Source organism: Idiotropiscis lumnitzeri, chromosome 3 (assembly GCF_059441095.1).
Source record: "Idiotropiscis lumnitzeri isolate Australia: NSW breed Sydney's pygmy pipehorse chromosome 3, RoL_Ilum_1.0, whole genome shotgun sequence".
Lineage (NCBI taxonomy): Eukaryota > Metazoa > Chordata > Actinopteri > Syngnathiformes > Syngnathidae > Idiotropiscis > Idiotropiscis lumnitzeri.
In genome coordinates, this window is record NC_142393.1 from 31,981,793 (window position 1) to 32,001,559 (window position 19,767).

The window sequence follows — 19,767 nt, forward strand, 5'->3', positions numbered from 1 at the left end:
ATAAAATTCAGTATTATATCCAGATTAACAATTTAATGGGTTCATGATTTGCAAACATCAGTTTCAGTACACACCTACCATTTCTTTTTTAAATGATATAAACCGATTTTTAAGAAACGAGAAAAAAAAATCTGTATCCGTGTGCTTACTGCTATTATAATGTCTCACGTACTGAAGATGACCAACGGTAAAAAAAAAGTCTCCCTTAGTAAACCTAAAAATGTTCACATACAATAATGTTTCCTATGAACCCTGAGCAATTTTCAGGCAACAGAATGTGACAAAATGGATGCTCCATGAGATGGATAATTCTTACTTAACTCATGTTCCACAAACACAATATTAATAAGAATGCAGTATTTAGTCCAGTGGGGGCACATAAAATGTATTATTGTAAAGAAAAAAAATGGTTGATTTCCCCTTAAGACACTTTGCTCAGAAGCAAGGAAAAAATGCTTGAATTTTCTCAATTATTGATAAGTTTGTAACCCACTTCAGTATTTTTTATTTATTTGTTTTAAACAAACCAGCTCTGAAGCAAAAGGGAAAGGCACTCTTTCCTTAATCGAGGAAGCTTGTGTGTGAAATACAGGTGCATGGTTGTGGAAGCAGTATCACTGCAGAGAGCTTCTCATATGGCGAGCAGGACATTTTGCACTAATGAATTTGGCAGCTGTGTGTGTGTGTGAGAGTCTGTGTGTGTTTTGAGAGATAGAACACAGAGATCTAATGGGAGCTCGGCTCATATTCAGCAGGCTGTTTGGCATACCCTGGAAGGAATGCGTGGATGGATTACACTGTTGGCTGCAACATTGACTTTCCAATGAGACTCCACTTTGTCTTCAACCATATCTATCCATCTTGGCAAAATGAACATGAGAGCTGAATCTCAGTGCCTGGCCTGATTTTTCCTTTTTTTTCATAGACGCACATTTTAGCAACTACATTCTGTTCACTGCACAAAAAACAGGGCAAAAAATATAGCGAATCAGTAGCACTCACAAAGAGTCCTGGTTGAACATGAGCCAATGACGGGAGTGTGATGGACGTTGCATGTGGTGTCAACAACTCAAAGCCGGTCACAAAGTGAAGACAATATATCAGACATGGAAAGTAAGCAGCATGTAATTCCACTTGGGCCTCTCTACAGTGCTCTATATATGGGCCATTGGGGACAGTCACATTACACCCACAGCAACCCAACACTAGTGACATCCACTCCACCCCCGACCACCAAGTAAACTCCTGACATCTGTATGAGAAGGGCACCAATTCCACAGCGATCTTTCTCTCTCACACGTGCACACACACACGCACACGCACCCCCACACGCACGCACACACGCACAGGCACGCACGCACGCACGCACGCACACGCATTTGCCGCCTGTGTTTGTTTACAGCCAGCATCCCACTGAGCGGCGAACGTTTGCAAGTGTTTGCAGGGCAGGGCTATTTCTTTTTCATCAGGGTTCGTTCGTCACAAGATGATCAACAATTTTTCTTAGCCAAAATTTTCTCGAGACAAGAAAAATCATTCAAACTGTTGGCGAATGTCTGGTGAACGTCAGGCAAATGTTCGCGACCTTAAACGAAACCTGACAAACACAAGAGCATATCGCGGTGTGAAAGCTTCAGGAATCTATCTACAAGGTTCTGTTCATGTGTACGTTATATCATACCTGTCAACTTATACGGTTTCCCCGTATTTTATACGTTTTTTGACAATTTCTAATCACATACGGCGTATAACGACTTTTATACGGGAAACCACAAAAAAGTTAAACAAAAAAAAATCCCAATGACGTTTCAGTCCAGACCGATATCGACTCGCCATTCGGTAATAATTCCTGGCGCGTGAGGCTGGTGCGGAGGGGACGGTTTCGCCCGCTGACAAGCGGGCGGGCCGGCCCGTTACGCCCGCCGCGCGCCGGGGCTCGCCGCGACCCGGAGCCGCATCCGTGGCGGTAGGTTCAGGCATGCAAGGAGTAGGTACCGGGACCCGTGCGGTAGTGTGGCCCGCGGGGACGGCTGTAACGGGGCCGGGGAGTGGGGATTGCGGGGGCTGCACGCGGCGCGAGTCGCGTGCAGTTATCCGTTTAACCTCCTCGAGGAAGCGGGGGCAGTTATCCGATTCCTTTTCCCTCGGCCCAACCTCGTCCGTCCCCGGTCTGGATCGCCCCGTCCCCGCCGCCTCGTCCCGCCCCGCTCCTGCTTGTTACGTTCCCGCCGTCTCGGGTACTAGTCTAAACCCCACTAGTCTGGCCGGGCCACGGCCGGCGGGCCGGGGCCGGGAGGGGGGTGCTGGGGCTCAACCGCCCTGCGCTACTCCCCCTCCCTCAGCCCCGCAGCCGTCGGTGTCAGCGGGGCCTGGCCGCCCTCGGAACCAAAAACCAAGTTGCCGGGTACCCAACTCTTGCCCCAGACTTCTCAGGATCAAAGGTCAATTCCCAAAGAATTTTGGCCTAAAATCTTTGAGCTGAAAACTGGATCTGGCCAAGAGCGTTTCCCCCTCATCCGACAGCTCTACCAAGTGCTCCTGTGCCTGCCTCATAGCAATGCTGACAGTGAGCGTGTGTTCAGCAACGTCAGAAAGATTCACACCGAATATAGAAAGACAATGGGCACTGACACTCTTACAGCTCTACTCCAGGTGAAGTTAAACTGTGATGACCTATGCTTCAAAGTTAAACCATCTCGGGAGCAGATTATGTCAGCAAAATCATGCACATCGGAATATAATAAAAAACATTAAACGTTAACACTGACTATGAAAATAAAGGTGAAATTGTTTATTTGAATACATGCTGGGCCTGGAAGTACAATGCAAGAATGTTATGCATACTGCCTTTATTATTTTCCATTACATTGTCTTTCTTGCTAAATACTTAATAGTGATAATAAAATATAATTAAAAAACGCCGCGATTGTGTTTATAAGGTTTTTTATCCATTTATAAGGGGAACTACACTGGTTTATAAGGGGAGTCACTGTCCGAGGTTGACAGGTATGTTATATAACTCATTTAGGTAGCTTGTCATTGATCCATTTTATTGGAGGCTTCCATTCTTGGGTCCCAGTGGTGGTGGTGATGGGGTCCCAGACTTTTACCAGGTCACATCGCAACTCGGTGAAGAGGGCACGAGGATCAGGTTGGACTGTCAGTGCACATTTCTCACTGTTGACATAAAAAGAAAGCTAAGCAGTTTAAAGACGCGAAACAGAAAGATGTTGTCGGAAGGTGTGGAAAAGGTAGCGAGGGCTCCAAAAATACTTGGTATGAATCACCAACATCAAACACATCCTGGGGAGAAGACAATCTGATTCTCTGAGTGGCACCAGAGGCTTACATGCTAACCGTACTCCTAATGGGCTATCAAAAATGAATGCCAAATGTCAACAATGGACAATCAGGACAGGTTTCGCAAATAAGCGTGCGCTGCCAGCAAGAAATACAAGAAGGGGCTGCTGTGCAGAAGAAGTTGCCCATGTTTCCATGGTGACAGTTGGTGAAAAAGATGATGTGTGGGCGACTCCGAGCCAGTCGGCAACATTGCTTTTAAGGGTAAATCAACAACCCCCCCCAAAAAAAAACGCAAAATGTAAGAATGGAACCTTTAAACAAAGCGCAAGGTGAGAAACCAAGCAAGAATATTGCACCGGATATGAAATAATTTCTAATATCAGGCCAACTGTGGAAATCCAATTTCACAGATGGTGAACAATATGAAACAAACACGGTGGCTGAAGGAGCACCCTCCAAGTTGAGTTATGCCGTGTGTGGCGCCACCACAGCAGACATGAAAGTGGATGAGGTGTGTGAAGGGCAGGCGAGTTGGCAAGAATCATCCAGAACAGCGCCAATCTCCATATTCAGGCCCTTTAAAAAGCACATCGGTCGCCAGATATTCCCTTGGCCTCATGTGGACCTGAAGGTGGGGAGGAGGGGGCTTTTTAATGAATGATATAATTATCGGGCCAGGGCGGGTTTGTGACGTTTTAACGAGGGCTGAATTGAAATCAGTGGCAGCAGGTGAAGGACAGAGCGATGGCGGCCCAACGCGGGGGAATGGGCCTTTAATGAAGAAGATGAACGAGGGCGATTGCGAGGAGGTCGAGGTCATTGTGGGTGCTCACCTGGAACTTCATTGTGGATGTTGAGGGTGAGTCATCCCAACATGCACTCGACAGACACCTTCCTCCCTCCCTCCTCCCTGACGTTTTGGGAACTGTGTGAGGCAGAGATAAGTGGTTCAGCCCTTCACTCTGCCCTCCCTGGAGCATGCTGTTTGATTGACACATGCTAACAAGGTAAGGTGTTGGACAGAATTCGCCCACAATTCAGCAAACCGACCAAGGGAGCGGCTTCTTCATTCCTTTTTCAGCATCCTGAGGAGGCACAAATATTCAGATCACAACTGGAATTTTAATTGTTTGAATTCTTTCATTAAACTTCATGCAATATTCATCAAGGAAAGGTTAAGGAGTGAAGAACAAGCCTCAGATGTGCAACAAAATTCAACATCATGGCATTTTCTTCTACAAAGTTTCAGAAATGAATCGTTTTCACATACGGCGACAAAAGCAGCCTCAGTGGAGGTAAAAAAAAAAAGTGGAAATCAAATAGACAACCTGTGAGAACATCTTCGTATAATGCATATGCACACTAAATGATGAGAGGCAAGACAAAGTCATTAATTTGCATCATGTGACTTGTGAAGCAGGAAGACAGTACTTAGAGCAAACGTTTAGCCCACATTCAGTAGGATGTTCAATCGATGGAAGATGAGTTGCGGCTGTGCATCGTCTGTGCCACCATGTTGACCACGTGTGGAGGCTGTGGCGCATTTTTGCTTTAAATTACCATGAGTGGGTGGCTGAGAATGAATGCACGGGCACATCACAAAAATAGAAAATTTAGCTCCGTGATTAGCATATTGCATTGTTGTAAACTTGCATACAAACACCAAAAAAGTTGGTTATTTTTTGTTTCTGTTAGAGTAGCATCCATCAGCAAACTAAGGCAACTAAGTCATCCCCAGAATGATGCTCTGTTTTAACATCAGGGTCTTATAATGCACAAAGTGATCTTGTCTGTGCATTCAATGCAGCACATTTGTCTAATGTATCACAGAGTTAATGATGTACTTTTAGCTTTGCGAATAAATCCAACAATGAGGAAACCATGTGGTCAAATTGCATAGAAATATCTCTCCATACTAACACCTTCAAAGTTAAATCCACGCATGTGCATCGAATGTGCTCCTAACAAGGTGCTGCACTAGCAAATGCACAGAGTTAAATTAGCAGCCAAAAGTATGTACAAATTGAGCAATTATCGAATGAAATAATGCTTAAACCAGAGGTCAACAACCTTTTTGAAAGTGAGAGCTACTTCTTGGGTACTGATTAGTGCAAAAGGCTTGCGGTTTGATACATACCTGTGAAGTAACAAATTTTCAGAAATTATCTCGAATGATTTCATTATTGATGAATGACAATGATATTTATCAATTTGAAGATATTATCATGTTAATCATGTCATGAAAACTCCTTAGTTCTATAAATCTCTGCAAGTGCTTATATTACACATGATCACTTCAACTACATTCCTTGAAAATCCCACGTCCCAGACCTGGTATTCTATATTTTTTAGCTCCATGCGATGCAAGTGGTCCTTGGGTGCTACATGTTGCCCGCTCGCACTATATATGTAGGCTTACACACTGCTCCAAATTCTTTCTAATGGTTCAGAACACACACACAAAACAATAAAACAAGCACTTGTGTGCATGTGTGTGTATGGCAAAAGTATATTAATTGGTATCATACCCCAAAATGATAGCCTTCTGACCACTTCAGCCATGACAAATAAATTATTCAGGAGTCCAGAAAAGGTGCAAGTGGTATAACAGATTTGTCACAACTTGCATATATAACGCATTTACAGTAACTCATGTTTTGAACCATGAAACCCCAATCTTGGCCTATCTTCACCGGCTCCCAGTGCACTTTAGAGTTCGCTTAAAGATACTTTTGTTCGTCTTCAAATCTTTAAATGGCCTCGCCCCAGCGTACATCTCTGAGCTCCTCCACCCCTTTCGCACCTGCCCACTGCCTCAGGTCTGCGGACCACATGTTGCTGGAGGTGCCAAGGACTAGGTGGAGCCACAAGGGCCTTTTCTGTTGCCGGTCCTTTTCAATGGAATGACCATGCATTAAATGAAAGTTCATTTTGTTAAAATGAATTGTAACACGGTTTTATTCTCTATATGCAGCTGATGCTGGTTTAAGGGTGCAGACAGCAGCATCCAACCGGCGGAGGCTTGCCCTCTGTTGGCTTTGACGCTAATTAAGGACTGATTAAAAAAGGGCCTCTCTCTCCACAGTAATTATGTCCCTTTCAGCACTAATTTTGCCAATCAGTGCCATCTATAGTTCGGAGAGCAAATTGGGCCATAATCATTATCTTGGAGGAGATCTAATTGCTGCCGATGATTTGGTCCTTATCAGAACACTGGCTACTTCTATCAGTCATCTCACAGAGCTCATTTATCGCAAATGATCTGCGGGTAATTTAGGCTGAATATTATAAAGTGATGACTAATGATGTTGTATTAGTTCAAATGAACATTTGAAATATGCATGTATGCGAATAAATGAACCAGAGCAAAATAATTTTCACATTTATTAATGCAAAATGTTTATATAAAAATTGTGTTAAATTAACTGAGGCACAGTATAAAGTCATTTATCGTCTACACTTGATCAAACATTTTACATTTCATCAGAAACACCACAAATTATTATTATAATATATATATGTCTGATGAAACAATACTAGCAAAGGACATCATTCCAATATCCTGTACTGTGATTCTGACATCCTGCGACTTGAGTGAGTAGAAGTGTCCTTGCTTTACCTCCTATCCAGTGAAGCCCAGTTTGTCGGGAAAAAAACGTTGATTCTATGCAAAAATATAGCATAAACTGTCTATATGAAATCAAAATACCCTAGATTTCACAATTTTACAAGATTATAAATACATACACATGCTTGCAATTATAAAGCTGCTTTTTGGCCATCCTTGGTTTAGAAAATAATCTCTGGATAATAGTTCACAGATTTAGAAAAACACCCACTTGCAAAGTTTCAATTAAACAGCACCTATCATGGGGTTCTTCTGTCTTGGATCAGGCTGCCTGTCGTCTCTGTAGTCATAGCGATTTGGGCTGGCGTAACGACCAGGGCTGGCCTGTCGGGAGCCACCCCCACCGTTTCCTACAGCCTCATAGTAGTGACGTCCTTTGCGGCCACTTGCGGGGGAGGACAGAACGTCCTGACTCACGGCCGCACGGGACTGCGGTCCGGCATGGGGAGATGAGGTGTAGTGGCGTTGGTTGTAGGCTGCTGGCTGATGGACCGACTGACTTTTGTCATGGTGGCGATCCTGGTAGTAATCTCTTGGTACATCATTTTGTGTAGCTCTAGAGTGGGTCGGGTAATCATATGGGTCCCTCCTGAAAGAGACAGATGAAAAAGCCATTAGCTGAAGCGACCAATTTAACTTCAGGTGTTTGCAAGTGTCTCATACTAACTGTAAAATATTAGGATTATATTAGACGAAATGAAATGAAATAAGATTAGACGAAGTCCCCACTTGAGGGACATAGTGAAGGAAAGTTGAGGGCGCAAGCTGCTTACTAATTGCATAATTGGAAATACTGCACTGCATGTGCCGAGAAACACACGGCTTGCATCAATTTGGCTCATGCTAACTCCCCCTCCAGCTGAAACCTCCCCTTGTTCTGCCATCATACCAAAGCGTCTCCGCTGTCCAGTCCGAGTCTGTCACAGCACCTGTTGACTCGCCAATTAGAATGCCTCACTAACCACAGATTAGACAGCGATTTAGGGTGAGTTCTGCCTTCCCATGAGGATATTCCTGGACTGCGGTGAGCTGGAGTGCTATACAAAAATGTGTGCGCGTGTGTTTTGACCACCCAAACAGAGCGGTACACACAGGTGGTCCCAAGAATGAACAGCGCTGCTTTGTCTGTCAGCAGAGGCGAAGTCACAAGCAACAAATGTGCTGCGGCAGCTCAGTTCTAGGAATGTTAAGCTCCGATTCCTCAAGGATGTACAGTTTGGATTCAGCCTGGCGCAGGATTTCCATTGGTTCAATTCACCAAAGTCGTGGATTCAACCCAAATATGACTCACTACTTTTTGAAAACCCAGCTACAGTCAGTCAGTTTACACACAGTAAAAATAAAAGACTGAATGAAATCAATAGAAAACAAATTAAAATCACCTCATACCTTATAATTGTGTTTGACTTTTGGAAAGTTGTAATAACACAAACAGACAATTTTATCGGAAATCAAATTCTAAGTCGAGTGTCGGCTTTCTGCGCATGTGCCAGCCAGTGGTAACAGCATTTTATTCACAAAAGAGGAAGTTGGGTTGGAGACCTATGGCAAGGAAATGATTGCAAACTGCATCATCTGGATAGAAGCAAACTTCAATTTTAAACGGTGAAATGTTGACAAAGAATACACCATTAGTGTATTCTATTTATCCAACAAACATCATTTAAATAACAAAACAGCCCTTTTTTTTAATTCACTACTAAATCAAAATATAGAAACAATATTTTGTTCATCAAAAACAAAAAACATACAGGTTAACATGTATTTACAAGGGTTGTGTTTTTGCTGTCGGTTGGATATTGAAATTGGCTTGATGATTCAAAACATTTTGTGATAAATATGCGAACCAACTTAGAAAAACCATAACACATCCAACCTCTCTGGGGCAACCTCTTCCTCCTTGAAATATCCACAGCAAAACAACCTGAGAGTCGTTTGAAAGCGAGAACCTCAGAACTGTGAGATAGATGTGCTCACTGGTAGGTCACTGCAGCTGCTCGAGGCCGCCTTTGGTCTGCTCTCAAGGGACAATTTAGGCTTTCAGCTGTGAATCGAGTCCATCAGCAGATAAAGGGAGCTAGTTTGCATTTATTCGACTAAATATTTAATCAACAAATAGGATATGCAAACTTATTGCATTCAACCATATGAGAGTATTTACGTGTGGGTGTCCGACCAAGCAGGTGGGGGATTAAAGGGTCCATGGGCCCCAGTGACCCACGGAAAGCCTCATTCCCTGGGGTCATTCAGCTGGCTTCAGCCTTGCTGCAAGATTAATGGGGGCAAATTTACAAAACTGTGTCAAATGCACAACTATTTTTATGTTGATGTTGAGGACCTTCGTGAACTGTTCGGCATGTACCTGCAACAACAAATGTAGTACTATAGAAGCCATGTTCTGCTCTAGCTGTCAGTCAATTTTTATGTTCCTGTTTTCATTCATCCTTCCATTTTGGTGTGTGCTTCTCCTGTTCAGGGCTTAGTAGAAAATCACAAGACTGGACAGGCAATCATTCACATGCACATTCATACTCACAGAAAGTCTCCAATGAAACTGACATGCAGACATGGTTTTCATGTGGGAGGAAGTACAGTGGAGTTATGAATGATCCATTTTAGGAAATTTTCAAAGTATACAGAAAATTTGAGTTGAAAATATGTCTCTCATACGTACATGTTTTGTTATGCAAATGCAAAACCATTTCCAGTCGTTACAATTTGAAAATTTACCTTGATTTAAGAAGGTTTTAAGTTCCAAAAGGGGTCATGGAACCAATTAAGTATGCAAGTTGGAGTACCACTGGACCGGTACTTGGGACGAATTCACGCACACATGTAAGCGTGTGTGTGCGCTCATGTGAATACATCTGGTGGTGTGTGTGTGTGTGTGTGTATGATAATAGTGGCACTGCTCTGCACTTGCTCTCAACAAAATTAGTCGCCTCAAATCTTTTGTAAGCGCAAAAGAGGTGGAAAACAACATTTGGCTCTCTCAGAATCAGACACACACACGCGCACACACCCACCCCCACACACACACCAAGGTGACTGCCAATACACTGATCCATGCTACTCAACTACATGAGATTTGCATTTAACTAATGAATGTACTCATTGCAGAGTTGAAGAGAACCTACAGATGTATATGTGAGCACATTTGCCAGTGACTAATAACATGAAAGTAACCGGGAAAAGACACATTTGCATGCACACACTTTAATGGCAACATATTCGATTTCAATGTCAAAATCATATGGTCGCTTTTGCATTGACAAGATGCATCCTACGTTGCTTCATTTATGGGAAGTAATGTGTTTAGACTGAACAGTTTTAATACCACAAATTGAGCAAAGTGTATGTGAGAAGTTCTCCAGACTCCACAAACAAACATTGCAATGAAATTGGCGTGATGACCAACCAGGCCTCATGCCACAGAAGCCACCATGGAAGCCTGCCTGTTCATAACTGGTGAGGTCAACAACAGTCACACGTGCCCCTGTATGCAGTTTGTGCTTACCGCAAACAATACATGGCGGGTTGTACTTGGGCCGTATGTGGTTATTTCCTCACTTAGGTCATTTGATCATTATTAGTAAAAGTCGTCCCTGCATTGAGGCATGGTGGAGGGGGAAAAAGAGTAGTGGGAGGTCATGTATTGGTCGAAGGAGAGTGATTGCGCTCTAGAGCCAAGCTGAAAGAAGACATTTCTGTAACATTTCTGTTAATGACAGAAACAGATGGACTTCTCTGTCTATGAATGCAGAAAGGCTCCCTCACTGTAACAGCTCGTGTCGAGTTTCCTCAAGGCTTGACAGTTCACGTGAAGTTCGCCACGTGCTTCTACTATTCTACTCACTTCTATTCGGGTAAAGACGAGTTTTGGGGTTTACACACTTAGCTTCCTGAAGACCACGCGGTCATGTACATGGCAGTTTGTGTATTACTTATTGAGCTCACAGGGAGCACAAAGAGCTCAAAGCATTTACATTTTGAGTATTTATACTGCTATGATTCCATTTTCCCATAGACAGCTCAGGGAGGACTTGTGGTGAATGGATGCAGAAAGACAGACATAAACAGAGGAGACAAATGCGGGCGGGAGGATTTATGGAACCGCAGCATTATTGTACACAGGTGGCACCCCAGGCGTCTGAGTCATGTGACAAAGCCAGCAAAAGACTTTTCTTTTCCAATCACCAACCCAGTGAGCTCAAAAACGGTTAGCTGGACCAAACATTGTTGCTTCTGCACACCAGTTCATTATGGACGATCACCGTCTGAAATGTAGCATGCAGAATGAGCAGTTGTTTAAAACACACGCACGCGCACACACACACAAAATTCTTCCCTTGGACTTTTTATGATAATTAAATGACTTGCACTGCTGGATAGATGAAACTGATGATTGCTTCAAAAGTTGTAAGATCTAAAAGATGGTTGACCAGCATGGTGCAAATATCACATTGACCACAATTGGGAGAGTGACATGAATGTCTTCTATTATTCCATTTTGTTCTTCACCGGTGCCAAAGGGTTCACATGCAATATTAAGACATGAGAAACCCAAGAGGCTGAAAATGTGCATGCATGTAAGCGTCCACGGAATGTCAGCTGAAAGTACTTCAGGCACACTGCGGACAGTCAAGAGGACTGAGAAGTTCCAGGATGCACTGTCATGTTTTTGGAACTCCATGTTGATAATGAATTTGACCAAATAGCTACCAGCAGGACTGACAGTCTCAGATGGAGATGCACATGGAAAAATATATTATTAAAAAATGTTTTGCCAACATCAAAATGGCACAGTAGTAACAGTGAGGGATTGTAGAAAAAAGGGGACTCAACATGCAAACTGAAGCAAAACAATACAATGAAACATTAAAAAAAAAAATGTCCTTTGGTGTGTCGGGGGCCATTGTAAACTTGCCCACCCTTCAGAAGGATCCATCTGCCCCTCCAAACAAAAACGCACCATCGTAGACCCACTAATGCAATCACCTTAACGGAATGGTTCACTGTGATTGGATAACCTGGGGCTGGGTCAATGCGCCCCTGACCTGCTACTTTGAATTGGTAATGATGTTAATGTTGTCCATGTGTCAGTGTGCATTTGTGGCCTGCAGCGTCCGGCTGGGGTGCACCCCTCTGCTAACGTAGAGTCACACAAGATGATCAGTCACACTAACATGCTCCCTCGGGAGAGTCTGCACAGCCATTCCCAGAACATGCTTAAAATCCTCTTCACTAGACAAGCGTGCATAAACTCATCTTCTTTTGAGTGCAGCCTAACGTGTCAACAAGCGACTTTGATTCAACAATGACGATGACGTCTGACATCGGCCGGAAAAGACACAAAAAAGGTACATTTTGGTCCTGAAATGAGGCATCGCCCCACCCAAATGTGTCTTCATTTGCAGAGATGAAGTTGCATCTACAGACTGGCACTCACTTTACTTTGCATCAATTTCAACCCATCCTCTAAGTACTACCCTCTCTCCATGCGATCCCATCTGTGAGGTGCTTTGCTTGTAAATTATCCAAACACACACGCGTGCACGCCCAGACACACACTCTCTCGCCCACTCATCCATCAAGCTGCAACCCGGACCAGTGCTACACAAAGCCAACCCAAATGTATGCTAATGAGAGACAGGCCAATGGCAGAGGCGCACTCATTTTGAGGGGAAATGGCTTTCAATAATGACGGCACCCGAGGGGATTTTGCACTAAGTTCAACTATCAAAGACACATTCTATTCACTGCTTTATTTTCTCGTTTTCCTTCACCTCCTCTTTTCTCACCTTGATGAAGAAACAAAATGGAGCAACACTACCTGCTCCCCTTGCTGCGATGTTAAGTGCCATGCTTTTCTGACTCTCTCTTGCCTTTTGTTCAACTTGGAGGCAAATTAAAACTGTACATTCATATCACACTGACGACAAGCAGCTGGTGTATGGCCTAAAGTAATTCAAAATGGGGATGAACATCTAAAACACACTGAATATGGGTTGTTGTTTTCCTATTCAAAGTACAACATATAAATATGAATTTTAGACATGAAAAAACTAATTATCCAAAAGTTGTTTTGTTTTTAGTCCATCTATCCATCTTCTAGGTGATCTTAGCCTATGGGCGAGAGGATGGGTATACTCTGCACTGCTCATCCACCTATTGCCGGGCACATATAAAAAAAAGAACCATTGATTAGCATATCGTGAAAATGTGAGTCCTCACTTAACCCTAATTGCACAATTTTGCAATGAGGAAGCCACAGTACTCAGGGAAAACTCGAACTTCAAAACAATTAGGCAGGCATGCTAAAGCGGTGGGTCACCGTGTGCGCTGCCTTACAAAAGAGCCATGTCTTCAAATATATTCATGTTTTGCAATCTAAACTTCATGTCAGCCCTCATACAGCAGTTAAATAATAATAATAAAAAAGTATAGTTGGTCTTTAACTATCCAATGTCATCAGGTCTCAGTTTGAATTCTTCCGCGTTCTTTGGCTCCAAGATATGCTCTCTTGGTTCGCTGGCTGCTTTCGGTTATATCAGGCGCCCCAATAAGCCGTGAAATGACTTTTCTCTCTCCTCATCTCCCTACTGGTGTCCTCTCTACATTCACCTTGCGTCTTAGCGTCCCTCGGCTGCGTAGCTCTAATGTGAAACCTTCAACGGAGAACTGACGAGCCACACATGTTTACGTTCCTAATTTGACAGGAGAGCAGCTAAACAAACACAAGGAGTGAACACAATCGTCAGTAAAGCCACATGAGAGGCTGTGCGTGCCTTACAAGTGCTGAGCGTCCTCAGGCTGGTTCTATGCGTAAGCATCCTGCCGATGCCTTGCTCTCTGGAGACCTGATCAGTCCTATTCCTGGGATGAGTAGACACTCCCAAGGCAAACACTCCAGATTTAATTATGAGCTCCAAAGAGGATTAGCCTGGGCCGTGAATGTCTGTGTGTATGTGTGCGTGCGTGCGTATGGGAGGGAGTGAGGAGGGCACAAAGATCGCCATAATCCTGTCTTCTCCCCTTGCATTGAGGAAGAAATACTAGCTCTTACCTTGTGTGTGTGGGGTGCGGCCGGTCCAATTCCTCATACAGGTGTAAAGGTCGGGATTCATCACCTCTGGGTGCCATCTGTAAGGGACAACAACAAAAAGTCCCACTTTATGCAGTCAACATGATCAAGTACATATAAAACTGGGCCCTGCAAAGTCTTCATTGAAAAAATGACTTCTGGCCAAGACCCAAAGAAGAACGTGTTTCTCCCAAGAGCCATAGCCATGCTAAAATACATCCCGTATTGCCTTATATAATGAATGACAATGTTCACATATGAAATTAGCACAAGAAACATGAATATTAGCATTTTATTCACATTAACCATACACTTTGGGAAAGCTGTTGTACAATAGATCGGCTCAAATACTGAAAACAAAGTTTCAAACAGTTTTTTTTGTTGGTGTGATGTTGGCTGTTGCAAACCACTCACTGACACCTCACCTGCTGTGGATTGTCAATACACTGTACAAAATGATGAGGGTCCCTGTTTCAAAAGTAGTTTAAAGTGCAATTTAACAAAGCAGCTCAGCATAAAACACTTTGACTGTGTTTGGATGAGGTCTGTTAGTTCCAGTGGGATCAAACAACAAAGGAGTGAAGACTGGAACGCCCCACATGTGGTAACGCAAACACATGGACCCACAAGTCAGCAATGCGCCCTCATGTTGAACATGTGTGTGTATGTTCTATGCCAAAAATACTGGCCTTATGAAAATACAAAACAAAGCAAGTATATGCAGAGTAGAGCGGAGGGAGCACATATCCTCCCACCCGAGGAAGTGCTGATTAAAGCCACTTGTGGGCAGATACAATAAAACTACAAATGCTACTTTGGCGCATATTTGCGTTTTGACGCCAACTTGAAAAAGACCAGCAAAACTTCCTCCAACTCCTCTTGCTGACGATGATAACATTCTCTGCAGAGTTGGGCAGTGGAGTAACTCAGCTCGCAACAGAACGGCAACAATTAAGAGGAACCCATAACATCGACCTGAAGGGTTTCACGAGAGCAGTGAGAACAATGTTAATATAAATATAAGAGCCCTTCAAAGTAACCAGATTTTGATAAGTCGTAAAACACCACCTTACAAGGAGAAGGAACTCAGCATTGTCGAATTTTTGCAGATAAGATGCTGAAAAGCATACAATTAACTGAACGCAGTTGAGACAAAGGAGCTGAAGAGACATGAAGCATGCACGAGGGTGATCTGTGTTGGCATGTACCATAAAGTTCGGAATATAAGAAGCAACTTCTGATGCCAGGAGCATCACATTGCTGTCTTTTCTTGGCTCACCGCACACTGAGCGACTCGACCAAACGTGACGGAACTCAATAACCGCCAAGCAATTAAGAGTCGGTGTCTCTCAGGTACACACGTACCCAATGAGACAACATGATTGAATCACAAACAACGTAGCGATTGTCAACATAGAAGTTAATTACCAAGGCCGCAGTAACTATATTATTATAACATTAACAATAATAACTAGGGGTGTCCCAAATCCGATAGTATCAGATTGGACTCCGATATCAGCCCAAAAAAAAATCTGTATCGGGTTTTATCGGACTACATCTAAAACGTCCGATATTCGCTCTCAGACAAGCAGTCCATGTGAGAAGGAAACTACATCTACCGGTATTATAATGTATTCAGGATACAAAAAAACCTGCAACTGTATCCCATTCCTGTTGCAGATTACAGGTAAATTTAATAAAAATGCGGAGCATTTTTGCAGAATTACATTTTTATGGTGGGGGAATGAGATTGCATAGTTGAATCCTTGCCGCTTTTCAAACTGTAAAAGTAGTGGAGGGTGACTGTTTTGGATCATATTCACTGCAGCACTTATTCGTTTTAAATAACATTCACAAAGATATGTGTCGACTGTCAAAATCATCCGGACTGCTTGTTATCATGTATGATTGCGACACAACTCGTAAGTAAATACTTTACCAATTCTCGTTACAACAGCTTTGCAATTTAAACGCCATATTACCAATATTGTCTGCTTTGTCACCAGGAATTAAAAACAAAACAAATGTATTTTTGAGGTTAACGTCATGTCTCAGTTAAAGAGCACGTGTGTGTGTGCGTGCCTGTTTGTATGAGACGGGGTGGGTGGGGGTGATGATGAAGCTAAATTTTTCTTTTCTCCCTTTTACAAATGAACAACCTGGTCACGTGGAATGGTTTGAAAACCTTAATGAAGCTACCAAATTTACTTTCCCTCAACACAAAGTTATCTGTCTTCTGATCTATATGACTGTCTGCCTGTGTCTCTGCTGAGTGGTGCACAAGTAGTTGTCAGTATGTCTCATTCACGTTCTTGTGCTTTGGATTTGAATTATGGGTGCTCAGCCTTCCTCCAGCATTCCAAAACCGTGCATGTTAAACAGATGTAATGCGGTAAAAAACAGAGTAATACAGAAAAATAAACATCATGGCACACTATCTTTGACACATTGGGAAAGATTTGGGGTATACAATGAACCCTAATCCACTTACAGCCCTTTTCGGAATAACCCCCACCACTCGTTCAGTCCAAGACCACTCAAACTATTGTTTCTTTCACCACTCTGCTACCACCACCATTCTGCTTAAGTGGACTCCACCATCCCCACCTACTCATAACAGGTGGATTCGGGAACTCTTACAATGCGTGAGGCTTGAGAAGATCAGATTTTCCCTCAAAGGTTCCCTTCAGGCCTTTCAGAAAACCTGGCAACCCCTCTTGCTTCATATAGATACCTTGCATATTGATGCGGCTCAACAATGAACCATTGAGTTCCCCCCCGGTTTTTTTATCCTACGATATTTTTCAGCTGCATTTATTTATTTTTATTTATTTAATTTAATTTATTCTTATTAGTTTTTTAAAGCCCTGGAATTTGTGGTGTGAATGTGTGGCTGAGTGTGTTTTTTGGGTAGATTATGGTAATTTACTTTTGATTTCCTACATACATAGATCGATACATACATACATTTATGTCACCGATTTGTACTTGTTGAAAACTTGTTCTTATTGTCTCCTGATTGGATGTACCCATCACAAAACTGAAAAATGGCAATAGAAATGTTTGATTTTGTACATTTTGTTCTATTTCTTTCAACATATCTGGTATTGGAACAATCCAAAAGTAATTAAATGTATTCACGTTACATTAATATAACACTTTCATTATATATCAAACTGCATTTCTTTAACAGGTAACTAGTAACTGTATGTATGTATCCATTTAATAGTCAGATGCACTCCATATTTGGAATAAATGGGTTATATATTCTCATCTCGTTGCTGATTATTGCTATTTGGTTTAATATTATAACTTGATCAAGTCTTTTCTAACAATTCAGAATAAAAATTTAAAAAAATACAGCATGTAACAGTCCTGCTGATATTGTATCGGACAATAGCGGAATTACTGTAGGTCACAATATCCGTATCGGATCAGTCTTGGAAAATATTGTACTGGGACACTCCTAGTCATGATAATAATAATGGGGAAAAGGTGAGAAATAAAGGAGAGTGTGTGGATATTTGAGAGGCTCTTGGCATTGATAGATCCATTCAGAGACTGCACTTGCGCATTTTGGCGACAAGAGACTTCCATATGAAATACTAATATTATATGTAACAAACATATATACTGTATTGACACATCTTGGAGGCAGCTGGCTGCATCTTGCTTTATACCTGGAATGATTTTTTTGTTAAAGATCATGCGACATGACATGGCATTTTGACAGGCTATTATATCTGCAATGTTGGAGTACCATCCCTCTATCCATTATCGGAGCTGCTTCACCTCACAAGTGTCGTGGGGGTGCGGGAGCCTATCTCAGCCGTCTTCGGGCAGTAGACGGGGTACACCCTAAACTGGTTTTCAGCCAATCACAGGGCACACATATAGGCGAGCAACCAACCACGCTCACACTCACACCTAGGGGCAATTTAGAGTGTTCAATCAACCTGCAGCACTTCATTCAATTGACTCTTATATTATCTCATCTATTATTGCATAGCATCATTGTATGTGTCAAATGTTGCCCAGTTGGCATCCATTGCAGCCTGGTCATCCTGTGGTCCCTTCTCAAGGTTTCTCACTTTTCCCCTAATGAGGTTTTGTGAGTTTTTCCTTGCCCTCCCGGGGTTAAGATCGGGGATGTCGATTGTGGCTATGTAAAGCCCTTTGAGACTGTCTGTGATTAAGGGCTATATAAATAAAATTGACTTGACTTGACTTGACCTGCCATGCATGCTTTTGGAATGTGGGAGGTTGGCACGGGAAGAACATGCAAACTCCATACAGGAAGGGCGGAGCCGGAATCGAACCCGGCACCTCTGAACTGTGAGGCCATTGTGCTATCCAGTTCTTAACCATGCCGCCCTGCAGCAGTACCATTTACCTATAAATCAAATTTAGATTTGCAAGAAAACTAGCCAAAGGTCAGCCTCTCATAAAAGCTAGTTTATGCAAGATCCTTGATTTCTTTTTTTTTTTTGTATTAACTGTTCATTCATTTACGGACGAGCTCCACCTTGAAATGTTACCCGTTCAAGAAACAGCGCGCACAGTGCACTATCTAGATAAGTATTCAGATTATACCCAAATCATGACATGCTATTTTTGTGTCACACATTTTGTCATAGAACTCAGTATGTTTGCTTCTGTGCTACTTTGTGCTGTTCCCACTTTTAGCCAGTATGGTTGGCAGTTCAAGTGTTCTCTCTTATGCCTAAGGTGCCTTAGAGTTGGCAGCCTGCTACAAAAGCTCTGCTAATTTTCTCATTAATAATGAATTTTCCACCTTTTTTTGGTGTCATTTAAAATTTATTGTGCAACGTGTAAACGCACTGTGGGCTGTTTTCATCATTTTGGGAAGTGATGTGCTTTGTTGAAGTGTATCTGAGCATGTTGTTTTTATTAAGTGGAGAATACGGTTGCTTTTGAACTTTTGCGGCTTGCCTCTCCATGATGCTACAACTGGGATCGGGCTGCAACTGAGAGGAGTTATAACCAAATAGGACAAGAGAACTCTACTAATCTATCTCTATGAGTGTTACTGACCATCAGACAAACTATTGGTTGTTAGAAAACTACAGTTGCGAGTTGAATTGAATTGAGTATGGAGGATGACATCAAAAAAGCTCTTCCATGTTTAGTTCAGCAGATAGCTAACAGACACAAATGACAGGCAAAGTGTTCTCACTGCAAGCCATTTGTTTCAAAAGTTCACTCAAAGTATTTTCACCGCATCAGCACAACCATTATAATTAGAGTAACATTACTAAACAGTCCGCTAGCTTATTGCGAACACACAAAGGTATTATTTTTTTTTTTTGGTGCAGCTTTTATCTATACCCATAAGCTCCCGAGAAAGAATTATACGGTCAAGTTCCAAATATATATAATCTCAGGTCTGGTCTGGATTTTCTGATCCAATCCCAGGCTGTTTACCCTGTGGATGGCTTTACCTGTCAAAACTGGCACACACTGTTGCACATACAGCGCATGTTTCTTACATGCACACTGACAGACGTATACAAGACCACTGACAAGCTAAACAAGCAAGCACGGGTCATACAAAAACACACACTGCACACAAGGCTTGACAGAACAAACAAATACAGCTCAATGAGCCCAAATAGTTGCACAAGGAGCTGTTCTGCAAGCACGGACTAAATCATTTTGAATGCTATTGTACATTAGCACATATCATTAGCATGTCTGGGTACTCCAGGGAACACTAATGTTTCTCAACAGG

The 19,767-nt window shown here is 42.6% G+C and overlaps 1 protein-coding gene across 4 annotated transcripts in view; it reads right to left on the minus strand.

The window, feature by feature from the left end:
* Positions 1-6,673: 6,673 nt before the first annotated feature.
* The window catches only part of pard3ba (par-3 family cell polarity regulator beta a), a 146,636-nt gene continuing 133,542 nt past the window's right edge, over positions 6,674-19,767 (minus strand). For all 4 annotated transcript variants that reach the window (XM_088291030.1, XM_088291029.1, XM_088291031.1 and 1 more), the window contains 2 exons: positions 13,998-14,074; positions 6,674-7,520 (listed from right to left, as the gene is read on the minus strand). In XM_088291030.1, the coding sequence (XP_088147156.1) occupies positions 7,157-7,520; positions 13,998-14,074 (441 nt within the window). In that variant the 3' untranslated portion in view covers positions 6,674-7,156. The remainder of the gene's footprint in view (positions 7,521-13,997; positions 14,075-19,767) is intronic.